Here is a 27,299-nt window from a genome sequence, read left to right as displayed (position 1 = left end):
GCCCGGAGGGCCGGATGCAAAAACACAAGCACGAAAAAGACCCCCGAGCCCCGAGGTCCCACGCCCCGAGGTCCCACGCCCCGCAGCCCCCGACGCCAGCCTCGAGCGGGAGCGCGGGAGCGGCCGGAGCGGCGGCCGCAGCGCCACCGCGGCCAGAACCAGTCTGACGCCCGCCGGGCCCGCGCAGCCCCCTTTTCACGGGGCCGCGTGGGACGTCACTTCCGGGGCGGGGCCGGCGGGGGAGGGGCGGCCCGGTCCGCGCAGGCTCACGCGGGCTGCAGCCGCCGAGCCGAGCGCTTGACTATATATGGTCAAAGCTGGGGGCGAGCCGCGCGCGGGGCCGCGCTTCCGGGTTCGGCGCGGGCAGCGGCGGCGGCAGCGGCGGCAGCGCGCAGGGCAGGGCGCGAGCCGGCCTCGGAGCCCCGGCCTCGGACCGCCCCCTCCGCGCCCGGCACGCCCGGCGCCGCCTTCCGGCCCCGCGTCCCCGGCCCGGCCCCGGCCCCGGCCCCGTCCCCGTGCCCCGCCCGGCCCCGGCCAGTGTGCTTCGCGGCGCGGGCGGCCCCGGAGGCTCGCGGTAACAAGTGGGCGAGGATGCCGTGCGAGATCAGTAAGTGCCGCGCCCGCGGCCCCCGGGGCGGGCGCCCCCCGCCGGGCCCCTCGGCCGTCGGCGGGGCGCGGGATGTGGGGCGCGGGGCGCGGCCCGGCGGGGCCCCGGCCGCGGGGGGGGGGGGGCGGACGCGAGCCGGCGACGGCCCCGCCGCCCTCGGGGCGCCCGGCGGCGACCCCCGGCCCGGGCGCCCCCGGACTCGGTGCTGCAGGCGGGCCCGTGGGAGCCCCCGCCGCCCCGCAGGGCCTGGCCCGGGGCGCCGGCCGGGAAGTCGCGCGGTCCCCTGCGCTCCTGCAAAGAGGCAACAGGTGACCGGCTGAGACCGGCCGGGGCCCCTCTCGCGTCCGCTCCCGCCCCCCCCCCCCGGCCCCCACGCCCCCAGCCCGGCCGGGGGCGACGCGGGGGCTGCCCCTAACGCGCCCGCGTGGTCCGTGTCTCCGCAGAGAAGGTGTTCGCCAGCCTCCCCCAGGTGGAGAGGGGCGTCTCCAAAATCATCGGCGGCGACCCCAAGGGCAGCAATTTCCTTTACACCAACGGAAAGTGCGTCATCCTAAGGAACATCGACGTGAGTAGCCTCTCCCCACCTCGCGCTGGGCGCAGCTCCCGGGTCAATTCCCCTTCCCCTTCCCCTTCCCCTTCCCCTCCACCCCCGCCCCCCGTGGTCTCCCGCCGGAGCCGACGCCACGCCCCCGCAGCCCGGGGGGGGGGGGGCGCACCTCGGAAGCCTGGAAGGCGGTTTTCAGGCTTACCTAGGCCCTCTTCTGTCGGTTCTGGGGAGACTGAGGCTCAGGTTAGCTCAGTGCATAAATATGGGGCCCCGGATTAAGGGGATCAGACACACCCGGTTAGCTGCGGCCTGACCTCGGGGCACTTGCGGACTCGGGCCTCAGAATCCGTGTCCTCATCTGTAAAATGGAGGTGGTGAGATGAGGCTCCCCCCGCCCCCACTTCCCTCTGACTGCCTGGGCCCACTGAACGAGGTGAGGCGCCCCTGCAGCCCAGCGCGCCTGGCACACACCCAGCCCTGGGTAAATGGCACTTATGCATAATCGTCGTGAACACCCAGGGTCTCCGCGTGGCAGAGCCAGGACTCCTGCTCAGGCCTCTGCGCTCCAGCCTGGTGTGAGCCCCAGTGGAAAATCAGGAACCAGTTTACTCCCGTGAATCATTTAGACAGAGCTCCTGTACCCAGGCCGAGAACGCTTCTCGAGCCAATGTCCTGGGAAATCCAAGCAGATTCCTCTTACTACTCCTCTGTAATTACTGAAATGGCCCAGCCTGCTTGTTGGTCTCCCCACTGCTGGGTTCGCACACTGAGATCTTTCTTCTCCCTTCCTCAGCCTGAGTTATAGAATGGGGGATGGAAGGTGGAAGTGCCAGCACAACCATCGGTGGGGGGAGGAGTTCTCCTGCCCAGCGCTTAGGGGTTGGGCCATGCGCACAGTTTGTAGGTGGATGATTTTGATTGGTCATGTTCCCAGGGGTTGTCAACTTAGATTCACGTTTGTTGTGATTACCCTTAGTTGGGTTGGGATTGTTGCTCATCAGATGCACTTGCCCTCAGGGGCCTCACAACTGGCTAAGGGAGTAAAGGGGCTCTGTGGGCCTCGCCTTTTTTCCTGACCTGTGAAAGGAGAGCTCTGAGTGGTCTGAAGTGCTGCTGGCCCTCCCGTCATCTCTGGGTGATCCAGCCTGTCACTGCTGTCCCTCTGCTGAAGGACCGAGCTCCAGGTGGCAGTTGCAGTCCTGCCCCTGGTTGCTGGGCACCTCACATGAAAGGGTGGGCGGGTGTGAATGTTCACTGAAGGTGCTAAGAGCTCTTGTGCTAGTCACACAGATTCCTAGAAAGCTGATCTGGCCTCCCTCAGAACTGAGGGAAACCTCACCAGGGACTTAGGTGGGAGTGATCTGGAGCTTTCCCGGGTGAAGTCCCAAGATTTTGAGTAAATAAAAGTTAGATGGCCCTAAGCAGGTACTCACTTGTAGTCTGGCAGACAAAATGGACTCAACCATTCTCAGAGATCCAGCAGGGGGGCTCCCGGGTTTGGCCCTGACTGACGATCCCCTGACTGATGATCATGCACGTGTCGTGGCGGTCTACATGTACTTCCAGGGGGGAGGCCTCACGTGAGGTACCTACTGTGTGTCTGGTGCCGTGAAGGGTTCTTGCACTGCAGCATCTCCTGCAGCCCTGTGGGCCCATTGCTCTGCAGAGGGGTCAGGCCCGCCAGTCATCGGAGCTGCTTCCCAACCGAGAAATAGTTCTCAGCAGTGCACAAGCACCCCCTTTGCAAACGTTCCCCAGCTTGTGAAAGCCATTCTGCTCATTCTTCCGAGGTCTTTTTTTTTTTTTTTCTTTCCCCTGGGACCCCAGAGTTTACCATTCTTTCTTGAGGGCATGTCTCCTTTCCTCTCCTATCTATATGTAAGTTTCTGCAGGGCCAGGACAGCATGAGATGCTGCTGACGTGTTCCTCTTCTGGATGTAACTCAGGCACTTAGGCTCTTGTAGGATTGGGAGCCATTGGTATTTAGTTAACGATGGACACCATTTTTATTGGGGCACAGCATTCCTGGGAAAAAGACACAAACCCTTATGAACGTTCAGGCGATAGGAAGGAAGATGGTCTGCCTATAATACAGGCTCGGGAGGGAGAGGGGGCCTGAAAGAAAGGTTGGGACCAGGTGAGGGAATGTCCCAACAGCTGTCTGCTTGGCTTCCCCTACTTTGATGTGTCCAAAGCACGTTCAGGTTTCCCACATGTCCTTCCCCCAAAACAACAGTGCCGTTCCTCTAGCTGTTCAGGCCCCAAACCTTAGCCTTCTACTTGATTTCCCGCTTTCTCTCCCATCCCGTAGTTAATTCTTTAGTGGATCCTGGAGACTACTTTCAGACTAACGTCAGAACTGACATTTTTTCTGCCTGTTCTGCTTCCACCCTCATCTAAGCTACCATCCTCTCTGGGTTGCAAAACAGAAAACCCAGACTGGTCTTCCTGATTCCATGCTGGCTCTCCTCCAGTCTCCTCTCAGCACGGCTGGACCAGTTATGTCACATATCTGTCTCAGGATATAAGAATTAACAGCACTCCCATCCTGGCCTTCTCTGCCCCTCAGTGCTAACACAGAACGAGCCAGGAAGCAGGCCAGCACATTCTACAACTATGTGTGCATCTACCTATCTTCTGTAACTAGACTGGAAGCTCCTCGAAAGCAGCCCTTTGTTCTCCTCTGTTTCATTTGCTATTGTGTCCTCACCCAGGAAAGTACCTGACACATAACAGGTGCTCAATAGGTTTATTCATTGGCCGAAAGGCCTTGAAAGCCAAGCTGTGTCATGGAGATGATAGGCAGCCATCGAAGGTTTTACTGCTGAAAATAAAAGTTCAGACGGCTTGAGGTTGCTGGACTTAATACTTTGCAGCATTCCCCCTTCTTTCAAACCAAACAGGTATCCATGCCCATGTGACTTCCCAGTTGGAGCCACTGCTGTCATCCATTGTGTTGACTTAAAAGTTATTTTGTGAACCTAGCATAATGGTATTTCATAAGCTTGTAGAAAAGAGTGTTGCTTACCTATTTTCTTTCAACACATCTGTGGCCACACAGAATTAAAAGCATGCAGTGATGTAGCCATCTAGGAAGAATAATCCAGAAGGGAGGGCCTGGTATATTACCGTGAGGCCAGCATGCCACTCACTGCCCCTACCTGTTCTGCAGAGACAGGCGAGAGTTACTCCCAATGGCAGTGAGGGAGCCTTTTCAGGATTCTGAACTGCCCAGCATCATGGCGCTGTAAAAAAAACAGCTTTGGCAAATGAACTTCCCAGCAGAGGCACCTCAAAAGCTGCCAGAAGCAGCCAGCAGACCTGCTACAAGGGCAGGTTTGGAGCTTCCTTTTAAAGCAATCCAATCCCTAGATTCCAGAACCAAAACGTATATTTGAAAAAGTGACATATAAAATCAAATTCCAGGAAGTGAACTATCTGTTGCAGTTCAGCATGCTCTGCTTCAAAGCGCAGCGTGAAACGCAGGGTTGTTGAACTTGAGTCCTGAGTTTCTCCAGGAACAATCTGCTGCCAGCCATGTGCAGAAGGACCACCTGTGGGTGCCCACCCCCCGGGGGGTGGGGGGTGTACATGAAGGGACAGATGGCTCGAGAAGGATGGACATCGTCCCTTCTGTCTATTTGTACGTGCCTCCTGAGTCCCTGCTGTGCGTCAAGGAAGGCCACCAGCCCTGGGGGGAGCACAGATACAGAGGAGGCCCCTCCTGCATGGAACTCCTGCTCTTGGAGGGGGAGTGAAACCAGCTTCCAGGTGACAGAAGGGAGTGATGTATTTGGTTACCCCCTGGATGGGAGACCAGCAGGCAGCATGTGCACGAGGTTGAACCAGTGAGGACACGGGCTCAGACAAGGCCACGGAGCTGTGTGGGGCCCAGCTGGAGCTGTCACATGGGCAGTCATGGCAGGGGTTCCCTGAGACTTACCTGGCCCAGGACAGGCACTTCCTTTCCACCCCCGCCCAGCTGCCTTGCCCCTCCCTTTTCTGTACGAGTACTTATCAAGCATCTGCTTTGCTAAGCCCAGGAGCCTGTCCTCAGAGCTCGGTCTAGTGGGGAAAACCGACACGAGGGCATGGATGGGACGGACACTGCGGGGAAGCACGGGTGCCATGGGGCCCTTGCTACAGGGTCAGTACTGTCAGGCAGGTGAGGCGGGCTTGGCCAGAGGTCCCCGGCAGGGGTTGTGGACTTCTGGGGCTGGAGCCCTGGGTGTGAGGGAGCTGAGAGTGTGCAGGGCCCAGGGGTGGGGGGCTGGGCAGCCCTGTTGTGGAGGCCACCAGGACAGTTAAGAAATTAGGCAGACTGCAGGGCACCTGGGCAGCTCAGTCGGTTAAGCATCTGCCTGTGGCTCAAGTCACAGTCTCAGGGTCCTGGGTCAAGCTCCACATCAGGCTCCCTGCTCAGGAGGGAGTCTGCTTCTCCCTCTCCCTGTGCTGTTCCCTCTGCCTGTACACACACGTGTGTGCACTCTCTCTTAAATAAATCTTAAAAAAAAAGATGAAGCCGACCAGTAATATGACCAAATCTGTAGTAGAGATTGTTCTATACCCTAAGATTTGAGGTTTAAGATGAACACACTCAGCAAGTGCCTAACAGCTGATAGAACCAATCCTTGGCTCTTGGTGTTTCCCACACACATTCACTAAGCTCGTCCTGCTGAGCCCTGCCCATGGCCACAGTGCCCAAGATTTAAATCCGTGGTTATGAGGAGATTTTGCCCCAAGCTCCACCCCCTGAGAGATATTTAGCAATGTCTGAAGTTATTTTTGGGCTACTAGTACCTATCTAGTAAGTAGAGGTCAGGGATGTTGCCAAGCGTCCCACAATGCACAGGACTGAGCTACAGGTTACCTGGCCCAAACTACCAGTAGTGTTGAGATTGAACCTTGGTGGGTAACTTTCAAATGCTCTGGTTAAGCATTTTAAAAAAGAATGTCCTGTGTGACTTGGGAATAAGAGGGAAGATCCAGTTTGCCACGGAGCAGCAGAGAAGGTTTTTGGAGAAGGGAAACATTTGAGTTGGGCTTTGGAGGCTGAGTAAGAGTTTTCCAGGAAGAGGAACCTGTCCAAGTCAGAGACAGCAGAGATGAGAGACAATATAGATTGGGAACCATGTGTGCAGAGTGTGCACAGAAGTTGGAAGACCTCTGATTTGTATGCTCTCAGCACAGTTATGGGCTCCTGCACGTGGTTGGTGGTTTTGATGTATTTCTTACCCTGTTCCCATTCGTAGAGGTAGAGAGAGGGACATCACACCCTTGGAGGTTAAAGAAAACAAAGTTGCAGCCTCATGCTTGAGGCCAGAGGAGAGGTGGTCCTGATTCCTGTTGGGTGGTGGAAACCAAGCCTGTCCTGGGATGGCTGGAGATGCCTGTTTGGATCCCTGTGCGATCCTGACCCTGTGACTGTGCCCCCACCAACCATCACCCTCCACCACGGGGTCTCTACAGATGGTAGACTGCTGGAGTGGAAAGGGCTGTTTGTGCTTCTCTTCTAAAGTCTCAGTGGTGGAACCTGCCCAGCTTTGGTGGTGATATACCCCCTAGGAAGACCTGGATCCCAAGCTTTGGTCTACTTGCTAGTAGCTTCTACCCCCTAGTTTTATCTTTGCTCCCTGGGATCTTATCCAGGAAATGGCTGTTCCTCTCCCCCACACCATCCCAGTGTGGGCACTCCAGGCACTTAAACCCCCCCCCCCCCCACCCATGTTCAGCTGGTCTCCAGGGAACACAGACTTAAGGCCAGTCCAGCATGCAACCCGGAGCACTGGCTCTGGCAAAGGAACTCATCTTGGTTGAGCGCATTTTGTGCTGGGCGGTGGCCGAGCACTTACTGTACTTTATCCCATTTGGCTTTCTTATCTGTAAGAATAGGGACACGAGTCATGGGGTCACTGTAGGATTTAGCTTAGTTCATTTACAAGTATCCCTAGGGCCTCATGCTTGAGGCCAGCGGAGAGGTGGTCCTGATTCTGGACCCCTAGAGGGTCACCTGGGCTGAGATGGTACACATTGCCCTCCTTTTCACAACTGCCCTATTGGCTACAGACTGTCTCCTAGAGATGTGGCCACCGAAGCCCCAGGAGGTGCTGGGAACTGTCCCCAGGCAGCCTCCCCCAGACTCCCCTCATGACTGCTCAGGAAGGCTCTAGGCAGAAGAGGGAAAGGTGGGGGACAGGCGGGGAAGTGCCAGTGTCCTGTGACACAGGACAGGCGGTGGGGTCCCAGTGACAGGCGGTGGGGGTCCCTGTGTTAAATGTGATTTGCTCCCGTCAGGAAAAGGTTGAGCTGGAGGCAGGAGGAACAGTCCCTTGGGGAGTGGCAGACCATGAGGGATTCCTGAGTGGCCCCACATGGTTCTGAAATGCTCAAACATCAGCCACATTGATGTGCTCCTCTGAGTCAAAGAATCCGACTAACAATGGTACCAATCATAGGTAAGAGACTAGAACTGAGGAATAAAGGCTCTTACCTGGCTTCAGGTCCCCATCCCCACCACTTACCAGCTGGGTAGCCTTGGGTACATCACCCTTCCTGTGCCCAGTTTGCTTGTGAAGTGGGTTGCAAGCTTACCTTCCTGTGAGGCTTTAGAGGAATCAACAGAGTGAAACTTCCACGGAGCATGGTGGTTCAGGAATGGTTCTTGGGGTCCAGCCAGCCTGAGTCTTCTGGGGCATTTGGAGGCGGTGGTGTTGGATCAGATGCAGGCCCTGTTCTCTGTGGACTCTGTTTAGTGAGAAGCCGTGTGGGTGTAAGAATGGTACAAGGCAGAAAGTCGTAAGGGTGATGGGGTGGGAGGTGAGGCAGGTAGTGGGCATTCAGGGCTGGAAGAGATCGTTTCCAGTTGGAGCAGCAGGAAAGGATTCTTGGAGGTGACTTTTGCCTGGGTGGTAAAAGATAATTAGAAGGCATCATTGAGGACGAGGAAGGAGGGAAGGCATTTCAGGCAGAGGCAGATGAAGAGAAGAAAGTCACTTAGTGATTTCACGGAGGGAGGAGTCAGTCATAATGGACTATGGACTTTGGATTGCCAGTTAGGACGCCAGTCCTCTGGGCGAGCGGGAGCTTTGAAGGTGGAACAGGGAAGTGCTCACTGGTCGCTACCGATCGCAGGTCATATTTGTATGAAGCATTTGCTCACTACTGGATGTCTAGGGCCAGCTCAGAGGGGGTGCAGGGAGTTCTTGGAAGGAGTAAATGAGTCATACTTAGGTGTTCTTTCTCTCTTCAGAGGCAGCAGGGGTGGAGGGGGGGCTCAGCCTCTGGGTTCAAGCTTGCCGCTTGAAGCACACGTGTCTGCACGAACCCCACACAGGGTTACTGTGCAGTACTTTGAGTTTGTCCTCAGTCATCAATGAACAGAAGTCCCTGCAGATCGTGTCAGATACCCAGGTCCAGCTACCAGTGAACTGCTTTTAGGAACTAAGTATTTGGAAAGCCAGTGCTCTGAATGAAATGCAATCCTCCCAGAAGGTCACGCTCACTTTGTCTGGTCTGAGTTTGGAGGAGCCCAGGACACTCTCTGGAGGCACCAGGGACCAGCAGCTGCTACAGGAGAGCACAGAGGCCCTTCTCAGAGTGCCGTGCCAACAGCTTCTACACTGGTCTGTCAGGGAGGCCACACTGTGGATGGTGTGGTGACCTCTGATCCCTCCTGAGCTTGAGAGGACATAGGACCTGAAAGCTTTGGGGAGCCGGTGGCTTAGGTAGACACTGCCCGAGGAAGGGAGTTTCAGCATTCCCTTGGTTGATGTCTTGAGTCTCCTCCTGCAGGGTGGAGATTGGGACAATGTGGGGCATTTGGGATCCTTTTCTGTTTGACAAGATTGTCAGAAGGAAGTCTGGTCCTGGGGAGGGGCCTCCACAGGTAGGAGCCCCCAGGCCGTAGTCCACAGGAGAGTGGGCCTCCTCCGGTTGGCCGTGGTGCCTCCTGTCACCTGGCTCCCACTGTGGCCAGAATGCCCTCACCTTGCTGTCCCTGCAGGTGTTTGTAGAGTCTGCAAGGCATGTGATAGGCCAGCCGTGTCCCAGAGTCTTTTGTTACACCTCTGACTGCGTCTTTCCTGTCTTCTGTGAGGCTCCCTGACCTCCCAGGCGGTGGGGGTGGGATGGGGGGGTGGGCAGCATTCTGGGGCTTATGCCAGGATCTCACTAGCCCTGAGCTCTGCCCCTCACTCGGCAGTATTGCTGAGTGCCCACTGCCAGGCCCTGAGCTAGGGGTGGTGCAGGGGAGGGGCCTTGGCCTGGGAGGGCAGGCCTGAGGGGGGCCGGAGTGGGGGTCCTGTGTGTGGTGCGGGGTCTGAGAAGAGTGCAGGCAGTGGGATTGGGTCTTGCAGCTCCTGAGGGAAGGATATTAGGCAGGGAAACAAGGTAGTTGGAGGTGGGACTTAGAGACGAGAAATAGAGACTAGTGGTACTAGTGTAGTCCCCAAGAGGGGTGGGAGGAACTGGATGGAATCTGGGGAGGGGGGCGGAAAGAGGAGGTGGGTTTGGGAACTGTCAGAGAAGACTGGGCAGGGCTGGGCCAGGCCTGGGTCAGAGACCAGTCAATGGGAAGCTGTGGCGGGCTGTGTCAGCCAGCCCACATCCCCTTTGACACCCATGGGGCCTCAGGTGCCAGGGCTACCCCTGTTTTTTCTCTCCTTGTAGAAGTGCAGGAAGTCCTGGGGGAGGGGTACCCCAGCTTCAGCACCCCTGGCTGGATGACTTCAAGGCATTCCTGAACCACCTCCCCAGGCCCCTAGGGAGGGGGAGCCCCTGCCGTAACAGGAATATTCCTGTTATGACAGGTGCACCCAGAATTGGCTTTCTTCCCTTTACTGGCTCATTTTCCCTCTTCCCTAGCTCTGGCCAAATAAATTACTCATCCAAGTCCTATTCTTCCCTGAGGCAGCACGGGAGGGAGGATGAGTGAGGGGAGCTGCTGCCGCATCCCCCCACCCCCCATGAGGCAGGGAGTATTGGGTCCAAATAAATCCTTGTGCCTTGTAGACCTTAGTTGATCTGGAATGAGCTTGACTGGGCAGGACAACAGTGGGAACAGGAGAGCTGTCCTTTCTGCCTCTAGAAGCTAGCCTCCTTGTGTCTGCTGAGCAGAGGTGGAGAGCTTGCCACCGACTGTGATGAAGTCATTATGTTCAGCTTGGAGAATCTGGCCCCCTCCCTCGCTGGCTCAGTTGTATTTGCAGTGCAGACAAGGGAGATGTCTCATCCAGCCTGGGATTCTGGTGCTGAGCCTGCTGGGGATGACCTTGGGTGTCTGTCCCCCCCCGCCGCCGCCGCCGCACTTGCCACCCTGACCATTTAGGGGAAGGAATGTGTAGGGGCAGAACTTCTCCCAGGGGCAATGCCTACTCATCTTGCATCCTTGACCCTGTGCCCTTGGAGCCCACCCTTTTAAAGGCAGAGCCCAGTGGGGCTGAGTGCCAGCATGGGCAGTCCGTTGCCCATGGCATGTGTTTCTCATATGTAAAGTGGGCTGTTGGTACCCACTGTGTAGGAAGTAAGATCCCTCAGTCAGCCTTGAACAGATGCTTGGAAAGGATCTCAGTAGGGGTGGCCTGTCCACATTTGGCCAGCTTCTTTGCTGGCCACCTTCTTTGCAAGGGATCTTGTCCATGTTAGACTTAGAATAAAGCACTAATCTGGGCATGAGTAGGTTGGATTAGGGAGCTGTCTACTGGATACCAAGTGTCTTTGTTTTATTGAGGTGTAATTTACATACAGGAAGATTCATCTGCTACGTGACGGTGACAGATATGTTCAGTCCCATAACCACCACCTCAGTCCTGACACAGAACCTTTGCATTTCCAGAAGTGTTCTCTTAACCCCTCACCATCAGGGATGGCTTCCACACCTAACACCTGGCAAGGCTCAATCGGTTTTCTGTCCCTTAAAGTTGGCATTTTCCAGGATGTCATAAAAAAAAAGGAGTCCTGCAATCCGGTGTTGTCCTTTGTGTCTATTTCACATAGCATAATGCCTTTGAGGTTCACTGGAGCTGCTGAGCGTGTTAGTTAGTTGGTTGGTACTATGTTCCTCTTTGTTGTCTGGGCTGGGGCACAGTGTTTCTTCAAATGCCTGTTGGTAGACATTTGGGTTGTTTCCAGTTTGGAGCTGTTAATGAGTAAAGCAGCTATGAATCTGCATGCATGTGTCGTTTTGTGGATACATGCTTTTGTTTTCCGGGCATAGACCTGAGGGTGGGATTGCAGTTTTTATATGTGCTAAGTGTATGCTTAACTTGATGAACAACTGGCCAAACTATGTTCCAGTTGCATCCTTTTACATTCCTACCAGCAATCCATAAACTTCCAGTACCCTGTGCCCCCCCCCACCCCTGTCCCCCCCCCCCACCTCCCCACCATCCTTGCCAGCATTTGGTGATGTTGGTCTTTTAATCTTGCTAATTCTGGTGGGTATGTAGTGGTACCTCGTTGTAGTTTCAATTTGCTTTTCCCAAAAGGCGAATGACATGGAGTACGTTTGCATGTGCCTATTTGCCATTCACAACAATCCTCTTTGAATACCTGATACCTTTCTAATTTCATAAGCAGATATTTATCCTGAGATGGATTAATTTAGGAAGTATGTATATTAGTGCCCACTGCATCACATAATGATGAGTGTTAAGTCTTAGGGGTGAAAAGGACTTGGTAAACTTTTCTCTCCCCAAAAAAAAAACCATTAATTGAGCACCTACTATTTGTGAACTGCTCTGATGGTTGAAGAGATAAATGCACTTGAAGCTGGTCACAGAAAAACTAATTGGAAGAGATAATAACAAGGTTCGGGACTACAAGATTTGGGACTACAGGTTTCCCCACTATCCAAAACCAGAGCGTTCTATGAAACCTTACATGAGCCAAAATGGACTAAAGCAAAGAAGCAGTTACCGTTACTTTATACAAAAAAAAAAATTTGAGCATTCTTAGACCCCCCAAAAATCACCTGTCCTGGTTTTTCTGATACCTTAGGACACATCTTGCTAACAGATGCACCAAATAAATGGAGGTAAAGCCCAGGTGCTTCCAGACACAGCTTGGAGGTCTGGCAGCTTGATGCTGAGATGCTGAGTGGGTCTCCTGGCGAAGGAGCCGTGGGCGCCACTTGGCTGCTCCCGGGTGCGTGCTACCCTATACCGGCTCATCTTGCCACAAAACCAGTGCTGAATGCTAGTTGGGCTTTTTGCCTTTTTTCGTGGAAGTGAAAATCCTTTTCACTTTTCCACAGAAATCCTGTGGATTTCTTTCGGTTAGTGAAAATAGGTACTAATGTAGGTCTTTGGAAAAGTAAAGTGGCATAGCGCAAACTTTGGAAAAGCAGGGGATACTTGTATCGCGTGTCATAACTGCCATAGGGCCATGTTAAATGCTTTAGGGGCACAGAAGAGAGGCCATCACAGTAGCCTTCCTGCAGGAGATGGCTCTTCAATTAGGCCTCATAAGTAGGTGTGGCCCTGGCCAGGGGAACAGCATTTGCAGAAAGACATGGCACTAATAGGAATGCCAGAAGGTGACTGGTGGTGGGTGGGGGTAGAATTTAGGGTCATCTTCTCCAGTCTCGGTCTGGTAGAATGGGGGATGTGCGGATCCTGTAGCCGGAAGGCTGAGAATAGTACAGGCTTCTGATCTTGTGGTCAGGTTGGGGACAGGTGAGGACAGTTGAGGGTCAGGCTAGATGTGCCTGCAGCAGCTGCCTCTGAAAAGCTGGGTGTCCACCCAGGGACCTGATGTGCCCTTAGCCTCCAGCCTGTGGGAAGCTGCCTCTTTCAGGAGCATAGAAAGCCGACTCTTTATTCCCTCCTCAAGAAAGCCCGGCTGTAGAGACAAATTGAGAGGCATCTCAGTATGTGTGTTTCAGGTTTGCTGAGGCCACTCGACTGTGTGTAGAAGTGGGGGCGCCACAATCTACTTTTAGTAAATTAGATGTTAAAACCTTCTCACTGAGTAGCGACGGTGCTTCTAGTCCCAGATGCTGGCCTTGTTTTTGCTGTGAGTCCAGCCAACCTTCCATCTGTGCTACAAAGCGAGTAGGAAGTCCACATTTCCCGGCAAAGGTTGGGACAAGGGGAGGCTCCCAGCCCCACGCCCCACCGTGCTTGCTGCTGGAGCTCAAAGCCAGGCCTCCCCTTCAGGCTGTGCGCGGCTTGGCAGCTGGGGCGGAGCTGCTTCTGAACAGGGAGACCACACACAGGTGACTCAAGAAAGCAGCCGCAACTGGAAGCTTCCCATAGAGAAACGTAGAAGAGTAGACTTTTTTGCAGTGAAACTTCATGTGTGTACTTCACAGATACGTAATTCACACGCATTTGTGCCATGTCAAGGGCAGAAAAGCAAAAGACCATCCTCTCAAGTTCATGACAGCCGTAAACTAAAGAGAAAGAGTTAGAACACCGTAGATTTCTATGACCCAAAGATAGGCAGGCAGGCGGCAGGTGCGTGGGCAGGTAGTCGTACCGCTGGGATTTTTCTTTACGGAGGTTTTGACTTAAGTGCGTGCGTGTGTGTTAATTTTAGCCCCCAGATCCACTGATCGGGAGAGTGGGAGGCAATAGACTGCTTCTCTGTTCTTGTGTTCATTCTGGTCTCCTCCCTGCAGAACCCAGCCCTTGCTGACATCTACACGGAGCATGCCCATCAGGTGGTGGTGGCCAAGTATGCACCCAGCGGGTTCTACATCGCCTCTGGAGGTACCTGTGTGCGTGCGTGGCTCACGGATGCGTGTGATGTGGCCCAACAGTCCCTCCCAGACCAAACCCGGCTCCTGGCTTGTCCGGTGGTGGGAGGTGGAGAGGGAGGGAAGAGGAGTGGGGGGCGGGGAGGATAGAGGAATGGGGGGGTTGCAGCAGGTGGAGCCAGTGATTAGTTTCATTTGAGGCTGACAGGAAAGCACATAAGCCGCCAAAGAGCCCCATTGCAGAACTTTGTCATTGGCGGCGTTCCAGCTGCTTCCAACTCAGAGGTCAGCAGAAATGCTCCTGTGAGGTTGGCCAGGGGCCTTCACGGGTAGCTGTACCATGATGTTTGAGAGCTCATTTTGTGTGTGTGTGCGCACGCGTGTTTTCTGAATTGTGGCTTTGTCTGGTGTCACCTTTATTCATTAGCTGCTCCTTTCGCAGTCCCTGTCAATGCTGGCCTCAGGCAAGCGCTCCATTTCACTCTGGTCTGGGCCTTTGCTCTCTCTAGCCTGGCTTTTGTGTGGCTCTGTGGGAGGCTGGCTAGGAGGAGGGACACAAAGATCTTTACCACGTTGGATGCTTTGTTCACCCACTTCTTTGAGGTAGATGTGTTACCATTTACAGATGAGAGCCAGGAATCACCGAAGTTAGCGCGGCTTACCGGTGCCTCCCATTTATTCACCCATTCATTCATTCACGCGCTCAACAGATACTTGCTGCTTTGCCGGTGCCCGGCCCTGTCTCTGGCGGGCCTGGGCCTTGTCAGCCTCCCCAGAGAGGAATGAATTGCTGAGAGAACTAATATCCTGCCGAGAGAGGAGGGCTGGGATTCATATGCCGGAGGGGCTGGTCTGTCCTACCATTTGTCCCTCCCTGCTTGGGAGGCACTGGGAGGCATACCCCTGGAGGGTACGTCCCTTACTGCTTGGCCTTCCTTGAAGAACTTACCTTCCTGGGTCTCCCAGAAGCCGGACAGAGGTTCCAGAGCGGCAGCGTATACAGAATGCCTAGGAGGGTCTTGTGCTGGTGGCAACTGACAGCGGGTGATCAAAGTGTCTTCCACTAAACCCAGGACATGCCAGGGAGACAGGATGCTATGCTGGCTGCTGGCTAAAGCAGGCAGTCAGGGTTGTGTGTGATGGGCTTGGCTGAGAGTCTGGCCCAAAGTGGGTACTTAATGATGTTGGTGTTTAGATCTACTCCAACTCCACCTGTAAAACTTGCTCTAATTTATATGCCTTGATTCATTTTAGCTGCGTATTTTTTTTTTCCGGCCCCGCATGCCAGCAAAATACCTTTTCCTTGAAAGCCCCAAGACGTGGCCTTGGTTCCTTTTAAAATTATGTCTTCTCTTAAGAGAAGTGTGGTTGGCGAGGGCCCCGCTGCCTGTTTGGCGTAGCTTCTCTGCCCTGGCACTTGGAGCTGCAGGCCCGGCTGCTGAATCACTTGGGAGCCCAGGCCTGCACTCCTGCATCCCAGGGCACGGTGCTCCATCTACCAGAAATCTGGGCTCTTCACATCCTAATGCTAAATCAATGAGGCAGGCTGGCACAGAGACCATTACAAAGGGCTATTCACATAAGTAAAGGATCAGTTTGACATTTTTTTTCTCATGAAAGCACCGATTTGGTAGAGGAACTGAGGGAGGTTTGGGCTGCATGCAGAGATCATAATTATGTTTCTAGCTGGTCCTTTGAATTGAATGAAGACCAACCTTCACTGCAGGGATTAGGTCCTGGGCTAAAAATAGTGTGATTGTGTAGGGTTTGGAGTGAAAGGAGGGAGGCTGAGAAAGTGCTATGCTCTCTGGCTAAGTGGGTTACCTGTTACCTGGGGTTCCCCTGGGGTTGAGGTGGGAGTCCCACCTCTGGAGGCCTGTGGCTTGCTCCCATTTGGGGTTCCAGCCCTCTGTGGGACCTTTAGATTCCTGTAAGTCTGATGGTCGGTGTCTGTACTGAATGATGGAACCTTCCAGAAGGCCTGCTGTGTGAGAAGTCCATGCCAGGGGCTAGGCCCCCAGCCCTGAACAAAGTGGTCAGTCTTTGCCCTTGGATTGACATGGCCCATGGTACCCTGTTGTCTCATGCAGAGCCATTTCCAGGGCACATATAATTCCCTTTTTCTAGCCCTGTCTTCTGTGCTAGTGGTCTATGCCGCACGCTCAGTCCCTTGGGCACCCACCAGGGCTGTGAGTCCCAGGCTGCCCTCAGAGTAGTGCACCCAGGCTGTAGAATGGCAGATTTCCTAGAGGCGGGGGGCTGGGGGGTAGTTAAGGGTTGCTCAGGTGAGGAACGTAGAGGAGAGACCAGGCTGCGGAGCTGAAGAGCAGAGGCCTCAGCAGGCACTGTAAGGCCCATCTCGCTCGCTGCTCCCCATTGCTACCCCACCATGTTGCTAAGCTGCTGAGGAGAGGGGGCAGGCTCACCCAAACCTTTCGCCTTGGGGCAGTGTATTATCTGGAGGGGGAGATGCCTTCCCAGCGGTGGACAGAAGGTACTTTGTCCCCGTTGTCTCTGGCCCCGGGCAGGTGTCTTTGTTATATCCCCCGCACTTAGCACGGGCCTTGGCACCCGTGGGCACCTAGTCTGTATTGTGACTGCATGGGGGCTGCCATCCTCATCGGGGCCCAAGTGCCTGGTCTCCAAGCCCCACTTTCTTTCTGGCCCCAGCTGCTTCCAAAAAGAATAAAGTGTATAAAAGCAACCTAAGTGTCCCTGAATAGATGAACGGATACAGAAACTGCGCATATGTATACGATAGAATCGTGATGCAGTCTTTTTTTTTTTTATAAATTAATTTTTATTGGTGTTCAATTTACCAACATACAGAATAACACCCAGTGCCCATCCCGTCAAGTGTCCCCCTCCGTGCCCGTCACCCATTCACCCCCACCCCCCGCCCTCCTCCCCTTCCACCACCCCTAGTTCATTTCCCAGAGTTAGAAGTCTTTATGTTCTGTGTCCCTTTCTGATATCTCCCACACATTTCTTCTCCCTTCCCTTATATTCCCCTTCACTATTATTCATATTCCCCAAATGAATGAGAACATACACTGTTTGTCCTTCTCCGATTGACTTACTTCACTCAGCATAATACCCTCCAGTTCCATCCACGTTGAAGCAAATGGTGGGTATTTGTCATTTCTAATGGCTGAGTAATATTCCATTGTATACATAGACCACATCTTTATCCATTCATCTTTCGATGGGCACCGAGGCTCCTTCCACAGTTTGGCTATTGTGGACATGGCTGCTAGAAACATCGGGGTGCAGGTGTCCCGGCGTTTCATTGCATCGTGATGCAGTCTTAAAGGAGGATGATCGTGCCATCCCAGACACCATGGGAGACCCTAGAGGGTATTAAAGTAAAATAGACTGGGAAACGCAAAGACTGTATGATTTCACTTAGGAGTGGAATCTAAGAAAGGAAAAAGAACAAACAAAAGCAGAATCAGACTATAAATACAGAGAACACACGGGTGGTTGCCAGCAGGGAGGGGCGGAAGGAGGGAGAGAGACACGGGCTTCCAGGAATGGGATGAGGGAGCCTGGGGATACAGGGCGCAGGATGGGGAACACAGTCGGGAGATACATCGGGTCAGATGGCAGTTACACCTGCTCTGTGCACAGCGTAATGTATCAGCCTGGCGAGTCACTAAGTTGTACACCTGAAAGTATGGGCCATTGTCAGCCCTCCTCCGAAGGGTTCATGGGGCAAGCAGGGCCCACCCGGGGAGGCAGTGGGAAGATGACTGGTGCCAGCCTGGAGAGGAGCCTGAGCAGCCCTGAGGAGCAGGAAGTGGCTGGCAGGGGCCCAGGGAGGCAGGAAAGCTGGCTCCGTCCTGTCCAGGAGGGTGGGACCCCGTCAGCCTGAGCTGTGGATGCTGATTCCGCCGGGCTGTAGAGCCCCTTGGACCAGCCTGAGCCTGGCTGACCACACGGCCTAATGTGTGCGTGAGTGTGAGCACAAAACCGCGTGTACACGTGTGTCCTTCCTGCACACACACAGTGCTGCTCCTTTTCTGATGCTCTAGCCTCTGCCTCTTCCTGTCCTTTCCCACTGGCCTGTTTGTTAGGGACTTACCTAGTTCCAGGTCATCTTTGGAACTCACTTCCATCAGGCAGCCTTCTTGGACCTCACCTGGAGAGGCCGAGGGCCCCCGGGGCCCCTCAGGTAGTGCTCCTCACATGGCAGTCAGTCTCCCCTGGGTGAGTCCGGGTCTCGGGTGGCCTGCAGAGCAATGGCCAGCTTGCAGCGAGCACCCACAGCATAACCAAGTGCTAGGCTGAGACTGCACATATGCTAACTCGTGTTCCCTTCTCTGCAGCAGTCCACCACCCCCACCCCAGGTGGCACTGTCGTTTCTCCTCTGGTAGGTGCAGTTGTAGGGGTAAGGTGGTGCTTGCCACCCGTGGAGGGCCCTGCAGCCTTTGTCTCCTCCCTCAGCTCTGCGGCCTGGATGGGAAGACAGAAGCTGTTCTGTGCTAAAGTGGGCCTGGGGATCCTGGGAACCCACGGGAGCCTACCTACTGCGAGGACTTGTCCCCAGACCCAGTCTGGCCTGAGGAGTTAGTGTAAAATCCTCCATCCTCATGCTAATTTGGAAAGGGCTATGTTGGGTTTTGTTTCAGATCTTGGTGACAGGATCCTGCTGGGAAGGGAAGGGTGTGCCTCTCCGTCCCCATCCCTTTCCTTTATTAGTTCCTTTATTACTAATCCCGGAGGAGAGGCCTGGCTTCTGATCTGCCTGTAGTACCACCCTCCTGGCGTGCCTCACACAAGGATCCTGCTCACACCTCAGTCATCTGGGCTGTGGGATGCGCCTTGCCCTAGATGCTGTAGATGCGGGGGTGCCAGCGGGAGGGTGCAGACAAGGCGCTGGAGGGGAGCCCAGGTGGGGGCTGCATGCAAATCATGGCCCGCGCCAGCCACACACAGCTCTGCTCCTTGTTAGCTCAGCCACTGCGCTGGAGAGGCAGCTGTCACTAGTATTGTCGTCACATTTGGCAAACAAAGAACTTCAGTCCCAGACCTTAAGAAAGCTGCCCAAGGCCCTTCTACCATTTTGATCCCCCCTTGAGATTACTAGCATTTTAGAACCAGACTGCTTCCTGATGCCTTGGGGTGTGCCTTGGTGTGTCTTGGCTTTCTGATCCCGCACAGGGCTCGCCATTCAGCTGATGGCTGGTGAACTGCAGAGGCCCAGAAGTGGTCCTCACAGAGGCCACAGGCTCTGCTTGACCAGTGGTACATTTTGCTTACCTGAAACAGGTTCCTCTTCCCAGCTGCAGCGTGGGGTAACTCCAGCAAGCCTGTGAACCCCTGGACCGCGCTGTGTGGGTGTGCTTTGTGCCCACACGGCCCTGGCCCAGTGATGAACCTGGCTCTCGCCACCCTGTTGTGTCCACAGATGTATCTGGAAAGCTGAGGATCTGGGATACCACGCAGAAGGAGCACCTCTTAAAGTATGAGTATCAGCCTTTTGCTGGGAAGATCAAGGACATTGCTTGGACAGAAGACAGTAAGAGGATCGCAGTGGTCGGGGAAGGAAGGGAGAAGTGAGTCTCTGGCCTTGGCCCGTCCCTGCCCGCGTGTTTTGTCTTTGCTTTCCTCCTGGGTGTCCTGGCTGGGAGGGGAACAGTGATACCCGTGCCAGCCTGGACCTGGACAAGTGTGTGTGCATTCCCACGGGGCCTGGCCTCTTGGGGCCCAGGCACATTCCCTCTCTGTCTCTGACATCCTTGGTTCCTCACCTCCTGGAACATTCACGCTCCAGTCAGCAGGAAGGGAGAAAGTGGGAGGGAGCCTGAAGAACATCCTTGGGGTCCCTCCCAGCAGACCACACAGCCACACATGCCTGCAAGGGGTTTGGGCACGTCCCCAAAGGTGGTGCAACCTTACATAGGAAAAGGGGACAAGTGGAGACAGGGTAGGGTGGCCCTCGGCAGTGGCTGTACTCGGGTCCAGTGACAAGCAGGGTCAGTACCACGGGTCAGGGCCCCTCCAGGGCACTACGGCTGTGGCAAACACTTGGACCTGGCAGGCACACACCTTGTTTCCCTTACTCAGAGGCTATTTTTACTGTGTGCTCCTGCAGGTGGCAGTTCTTCCACTGTTTCCAGGTCATCTGGTCCAACCAATTCGTTTTCATTCAGTCACAAAGTAACCCCCGCAGTACATTTTCATTGGGTGTCTGCTGACAGCAAGGTATCCTCTCCTTTCTCAGAGCGATGGCAGCTTGTAAATACTGCCCAATGAAACCGTTAGGAAATTGATAAGCCCTGGCAAGTGTCTGTAGGGGACTGTCCACATGGGAGGCTTGTTGGCCGTGGACCACATAGACGCAGACGTCCAGTCCCTGCCAGGGGCGCCCGTGCTCGGATTCTTTGACAGATACGGCACATAGCCGAAACCACGGTGTGTCCAGCCGCAGCTGTGGTGGGTCTCCCCTCTCCACCCCCAGGCTTTGGCCATTCGGCAGCCCACATCTCCCCCATCACTCCCAGCACTGATTGTTTTCTTTATGTGGTCCTCTCTTTGGGTACAGGTTTGGAGCCGTCTTCCTATGGGACAGTGGTTCTTCCGTGGGCGAGATCACAGGACACAACAAGGTCATCAATAGCGTGGACATCAAGCAGAGCAGACCGTATCGGCTGGCCACGGGCAGTGATGATAACTGTGCCGCATTCTTTGAGGGGCCACCATTCAAGTTCAAGTTTACAATTGGCGTAAGTGGACTGCCCCCTGGGGTGGTTTGCATGTGAAACCAGCAGTCTAGGCCTGCAGATACCGATGGCAGGGTTGTGGGCACGTGCCATTGATGCTGTGAATGTGTGGATGGAAGTGGAGTTTATAGGGGAGCTTCAGGTGATGGGGGGACAGCACACTAGCCCCCGGCCGATGTGGCCCTGTGCACAGGCCAACAAGGGTGCTTTCAGCAGGGAGGGGCCCACCCTGGGAGACCTTTGTGTTTCTGGGGTTGCAGGGAAGGTGCATCTCTGATGCCCTGTGATCAGGAGAGCATCCTGGCCTAGAAGAGCCTTTGTTAGAAAGGGGTAACCCAGGCTTGGCTCCGCCAACTAGAGACCTGCTGAGCCTCCCCAGTGGTGGAGCTGGTGAGCTTCCAGGGACACCTGGACTTGTCTCCTCTGGTGAGATGATGAGAGCAGGGTCACAGCTGGAATGTGACATGCAATGTGGAGAGTTAGATGCTTTGCCTGTAGAAGACGCCTTAGAAGAGTGTCCCAGCTCTGAACCTCCTCCCTGGTTGGATTAAAGGTCAACCTCAGCCTCACTTTTCCCATCTACAAGGTGGGTGTGGGGGACATCGATATTAGTGCATTTTAACCATGAACTTAACTGCACAGGGCTGCCTACGGGTCCAGAGCCATTCCCTGTCCTACCTCATCAAGGATTAAATGAGAAAATGTCCTTAAAGTGACTCAGTAGGGACTGTTTACTTGGACGATTGAATGCAGTGATTCATAAACCGAGGGCAGGGTGTGGCTGGAAAGGATGATGCCACTTCCTGAGCAGGTCCCCACAGGGTAGCACTCGGGCCGTGGGCAGAATTTCCAGTGCACACCTCAGCTCAGGTACAGCAGGGCTCTGCGGGGTCCCCTGCTGGTAGTGAAACAGACTCCATTCCATCCCCAGGGCCCCTGAGCCAGGGCCAGGCTGGCTGCGTGGGAAGCACAGCCAAGTTTTCTGTGCCCTGCGGGCTGTGCAGCTCGGAGGTCCTTTTGCCGTGGTTCTTGTGGCTGCTGCCCAGGTGGTGGGCGGTGAGGGTTTTGTCCAAGGCTGTGGTTCAAGGTCAGTATTTACTAAGTGCAGGTTAGAGGTACTGTGGGATGAGTTAGATAACTGAACAGCCTGCCTGGCACCCAGGAGAGGGAGGAGGAGGGAGATAGGACATTTCTGTGGCAATAGGAGGCTGTCTCCGCCCCCCCCCCCAACTGTTTGATTTCACGTGGTTTATCTGGGCCATAGGCCGGTGGGGCTCGAACCCCCACCCTGGGGGAAGAGGAAGATCACTTCCTCTTAGCAAATGTAGGCCGAGCCCGGCACAGAGCAAGCTCAGTGGCAAGTAAGCAGAGCCAGGTTTGAGTTCAGTCAGCGAAAGCCTGTCACTTCACCATACTGTCAGCCTTCTTCTTGTGCTCTCCTGGGAACTTAGCCGGAATATTCTTTCTCTTTCTGGCTTCCTTTCCAACATGAGAGCACGGCCCAGGGGTGTCAGGTACAGACTGGCACCTGTGTCGAGGATGGGCACACAGCCTTGCCCTCAAGCCTGCCTGTGGAGCCTGTCACCCATGGGTCTTGTGTAAGGACTTGGCTGCAGACCAGGAGTGGGGGACACTGGGTGGCAGCCCAGCGCTGCAACTGTCTCTGTGACCCCTGGATGGGCTAGTGGTGTGTCTGGACCCCTCAGGAGATGGGACAGTGATGGCCCTCCCCCTATGGCCCCACAGAGCTGTGGGAAGATGTGAGATGCTGGTGAACGTCTGAGTGTCCATGGGGAGTTCTCTGGGCTTCTGTCAGAGAAGATTCTAACAGACTCAGTTGGCCAGTGTGTAATGGATGGGAGAACACTCGGGGCCCCCCACACCAACCCACAATGCCTTGTAAATTGTTGACAACCGTGTGGATCAGTCTGACTTACCCACATATATCTGCCCTGGACCCTGGAAACCCCAGGGTACAGCTGTAGTGGATGGCTGGCTGCCTGCCTGTCTAGGCTCCAGCTCCTCGCTGTCTTCCTTTGACCGTGTTTAACACCGTGAGATAAGGGGTGAGCATGTCCGGAGCACAGAGGGGTTGCCCTCAAATTGTTGCCTTGAAAAAGAGTAAATTGTGCTCTCAAGTTCAGTACATGCTAAAGTAAAACAGTGGTGGTGCAAGTACCCAAGGGGAAGTGAAAGCACTATTTCAGACAAACCAGAGTGACCATACATTCTCAAGTCAGACCCACTTGTCCGTCCTGCTAGCCTGAGTGGGGGTCGAATTGCTTTTCTTTTTTATTCTAGAGTTTACTGGCTTAAACCGGCTGCTCACGTGGTGCAGAGTGAGCGTAGACTTCTGGTTCCTCCAGAGCTGAGTCATGGATCAGCTTCACCCAGACTCTGCTAGGCCCTCAGGCGGTCAATTAGTGTTAGTTTTCCTTTTGCCTAAATGTGCTGTGGGCTCAAGAGGCTGCAGGAAGATGGGATGGAGGACCCTTTACACGGAATAGGCCCCGGCCCACCCACGTTACAGATGCCGTGGGCCACCTGGGGAGGTGGCTTCCAAGGTTCATAGGAGACCATATGGCATGGAGACTTTGGGCCTCACTGCCTCTGTCTGCCTCTAGCATTCTGTGGACAAGGTCCCTTGGGGGACCTGAGAAAAAAGCGGCAGGTAGGCCCTTACCTACTCCTGCTTCTGCAGCAAGAATTTCTCCTTGCCTCTCTCGGCCCTGCAACAGATGCTTGGCTAGCTTGCCCGCCTTGTCTGTGTGTGCACCTAGCCCTCGGGGGCATTGGACCCAACCTCCTCTGGCCTTGTGCTTCCTCTTCTGTCGGCCGAGCAGGTTGGCTGCTGGGACTGATCGTGGACGCCCCTTATGGAGCAGGCCCTTGGGAAGACTGTGTCCTGTCCCACAGCCAGGTGTTACGGTCAATAGGATAGTTTGTCTCATTCAACGATTGCTCAGTCGGCACTCAATTACTTAGGGCCCGTTTGTCCAGTCTATGGCTGTGTGATCTGAAAGTGGAAACTTCCAGTCTGTATTTGTGAGAGCAGACTGAGCACACCTATGGCAGCGGGGACACCTGGTGTGTCCTCTCCACCCAGGCGTGCTGTGTGGTGTGGTCGGCTGCTCCCGGAGTGGCTGTCCCCTGCCACCTACGTGCTCTCACCTATCACAGGTGGCTCTAGGTGGGGGTGCCCCACTTCCTTCTACACAGCGGAGGTGAGTTTAGCTAGAAATCCGTCTTGGCTATCATTAGAGGCATTGCCTTTCTAGACAGTTAATTAAAATTGGAGCTCTGATACGCAGGATTTTCTGGTCCTATTTTTCCTGTTTCCTGACTCACAACGGGGCAGAAGCAGCAATGTCGTTCCTTCAAATTGTATCAGGTGCCTGCTTTGTCCTGACCCCGGATGGGGCCCACACAATACCCTGCCTCATCCTTAGCCATTCTGCCTTCCACCCTTGCATCTGCTGGTCTTGCTGTTCAGAGAGCCATGGGTGCATTAGTGCTGTCATTCTGGGGGTTGGCAGGGCAGGTCTCCTCCTCAGCAGGTTGTGGCTGACGGCAGGGGAGTGGCCTGGCCAAGCTCACATGGACAAGCTTCCTGTCCCTTTCTCTAGAGCAAAGTGGTAGCTGAACTGGCCTGTCCAGGGTGGCAAAAGAGGCAGGCAGAGGAGGGGGGTCACTTCTGTGCTTCTCAGCCAAGCTGAAGCAGACGAAGGATGTGTTGCTACCCCTCCAAGCCCCTTACGGGGAAGACTTCACAGAGTGAGGGCGAAGCCAGGTGTGGAGGGGACCGTCCTCTGAAGGAAGGTGAGGCCGTTTCAGGTGAAGACGGGAACCCATTTTCAGAGCACCAACTATGGAGCTTGTGCTGAGCTCAGGGAGGATGAGGAGGTGCACACAGACATGGGAGCCTGTTTCTCCCTCCGTGAACTCATGACAGGGAATAAGACAGGTGGGCAGGGCATTTCAGTATGTTAATAGCAATTGTACATTCAGGGGACAGCTGAGGCCAGTGAAACCAGGGAGGGCTCCCAGAGGGGACACCTGAGCTGACACCAGCTCGTCTGCCTGTGCTCGCTGGAGTCAGGCCATGGAGCCCAGTGGTGCTCTGACCCTATCCGTGACATGGGCTCAGGTACACTACTTATTACCTAATGGCTTCAGGACTCTGTTCTCAGTGTCAGGAAGGGGTGACTGTGGGTCAGGTGATGATGGGGGAGGGATAGTGACAGCAGGGGGTTCTAGGGAGGATCCACTGACTCGGTCCCCGCCAGAGCTCTTGTCGGCTGTGACTGATGGGAGGGCAGGTGTGGACCAGAAACCGAGGGCCTTCCACATCGGGGGATGGCCTGCAGGGTGGTGCTGTGACTCTTCCAGGGAGCATGAGAAGGGCCAGGGGCTGTGAGCCCTAGCTCAGTGGGTGGTGGCTGGGCTGGGCCACCAGAGGAAGCCTGGCATGTGTCTGGACCCTCCCTGTACCTTACCCCCCAGACCCTTCCTTCTTTGTACTCAGGCCTCACCTCCCTGTGGAATAGGCTATTTTTAGCCCTCACTTTTTTGGTTAATGGGCTGTTCCCAGCTGTTTCCCTTTAAGTGGGCTATTTCAGGAGCAGACAGTAGTTTCCTGCTCATTTGGACTCTTGGCTCAAGCTGCGGGAAAAGCTGACGGAGAGGAGTTTCTAAAGCCAGAGACCTTGGGTTCACATAGCACCTAGTCCCAGGGGGGAGGGGCGCATCTGCTGTTTCTGGCCCTCACCAAACCCAGGCTTGCCCAAAAGGCTGCCTTGTTCGGGGCCTGAGGAGGGCCATGCCATGTTTCAGCAGAGGATGGCCACAAACCCATCATACGCAATGCTCCCTAAAATGTCAGGGATGCTGAGTACTGTGAGGAACCAGATCCAGAGAGATGGAGGCAGATGATCAGGGGAGAAGGCCTTTCTGAGGAGAGACAGCAGTATCATAATGGGATTATTCTGGCCACTGGGTGGTTGTGGGCAGGTGCCGGGCTTGGGTCTCTTCAGGAGGGCATCCTAACTTGTGAGCTGGGCTTGGGGTATAGGAACATTCCTGAAGCCAGGGAAGCAGCAAAACTGGAGTGAGATGATCTGCTCCATCTGTTGTGTATTCTTTGGGCATCCCAGTTCTTGGGGATAGGATCCCTACTTCCCTGGGTCAGCTGTGGCCAGCTCCCTTGTAGCCTTGGGTGGATGCTACCACGGTGGTATTTGCATTTGACCAGTAAGGATTGGACCTGGGTGGCTCTGCCACAAGGCGCCCGGCCTGCCCAGGCCCCAGAGGCAGTGTAGTCGAGTCGAGAGTTCTGGAAGAGAAACGAGACTCAGGTTCTCTCTGACCCTGGTTGTCTCCTAGGAGGAGCCTGGAGGCTCCCCAAGGCTTGTGCAGCAGTAAGGTGATGGGTGACTGGGGCAGTGGTGGAAGCAGACAGTCAGGAGGGCTTGAGAGATCCTGGTTTTGAAAGCAGATCCGTTCCACTGTGGTTTGGATTGGTGGATTGCACCTGCTGTGAAACATGGAGCACAACACCTCAGGCAGGGAAGGTCAGCCTTGACACAGATGAGCACAGCCAGAAGCTCAGGTCCGTGGCCTTGCTGTCACCCTACAGACCTGGCCTGGTTGAGGCTGGGCCCTGGGAGGCAGGTGGGTGGCCTGTTAGTAACAGGACTGTTCGCAGTGGTCACAAAACCAGGGCCACATTCAGGCTGAAGCCACTAGGCACCCCCCCCCCCCATCTCTGTCACAGGCACTGATGACAATGCCCCAGAGGACAGGCTCTTCAGTCAGAGCACGGTTCAGCCCCACAACAGTGCTCGCTTAGAGGAGGCAGGACAGAAAGCCACCAGTGTCACGGGGCTCAGAGTGCTCAGGCTTTTCTGTGTCTGCCCCTGCAGGGATCCCTCTGAATGACATGAAGCGTTAGCTGCTTCTGGCCTTGTCAGCTGAGGGAAGTGATGGGATTGCTGAAGAGCCGGATGCGGGGCTGGCTTTGTGCACCAGCTCTGGACCAATTGCCGTGGGGCCCAAGGTGCCTGGCCTAGAAGTGTCAGCGGGTAGAGATGGCAGTCTCGTGGTTCCACGGGACCAGAGCTACCTACACCAGGGAAACTCCAACTTAGGGATGACTGTTCTGCTCCCCCTCCCGGTGGACCTCTGCAGACACATGGATTCCTCTGATCCTGGCTCTGTGGCTCACCTCCTTAGGGTCCTGGCCCCCATTTCTCCTTCCTGGCCTGGGTGTCTTCACCAGTGCAGCGAGCATAGTGTCCTTGGAGGGTTGTTATTACAGGAGCGCTACAGATGATGTGTTTACCTGTTAGTGTCCTGGGGCCGCCATAACAGAGTACTACAGACCAGGGGCTTCATTGGGAAATTATTCCCGATTCTGGAAGCCAGAGCCTGAGATCAGGTGTTAGCAGGCTTGTGTTCCCCTGACTCCTAGATTCTTTTCCCTGGTCTCCTCCATCTTTACATGCTCTTCCCTCCCCACCCCCTGCCTGTGTCTGTTTTGATCCCCCTCAGTTGGGACACAATTGCATTGTGTCCCACACCAATCATTGCATCAGGGCCGCCCTACAGACCTCACTGTAACTCGATTGCATCTGCACAGACCCTCTTTCCTAAGGAGGTTTCTGTGCACAGGTTAGCACCACTTCACGATTCCGCCTCGAACATGACCCAGACAGGTGTAAGCC

General features: G+C 55.0%; 1 protein-coding gene across 1 annotated transcript in view; it reads left to right on the top strand.

Annotated features, from left to right (window-relative positions):
- The first annotated feature begins 396 nt into the window (after positions 1-396).
- The window catches only part of WDR1 (WD repeat domain 1), a 43,539-nt gene continuing 16,636 nt past the window's right edge, over positions 397-27,299 (top strand). Inside the window, exons 1-5 of the mRNA XM_055326525.1 lie at positions 397-607; positions 1,051-1,172; positions 13,774-13,864; positions 19,263-19,410; positions 20,400-20,580. Of these exons, the coding sequence (XP_055182500.1) occupies positions 592-607; positions 1,051-1,172; positions 13,774-13,864; positions 19,263-19,410; positions 20,400-20,580 (558 nt within the window). The 5' untranslated portion in view covers positions 397-591. The remainder of the gene's footprint in view (positions 608-1,050; positions 1,173-13,773; positions 13,865-19,262; positions 19,411-20,399; positions 20,581-27,299) is intronic.

The sequence above is a fragment of the Nyctereutes procyonoides genome, unplaced genomic scaffold (assembly GCF_905146905.1).
Source record: "Nyctereutes procyonoides isolate TBG_1078 unplaced genomic scaffold, NYPRO_anot_genome, whole genome shotgun sequence".
NCBI lineage: Eukaryota > Metazoa > Chordata > Mammalia > Carnivora > Canidae > Nyctereutes > Nyctereutes procyonoides.
The sequence above is the reverse complement of the archived record's forward strand: the minus strand, read 5'-3'. Positions and strand labels throughout refer to the sequence as shown.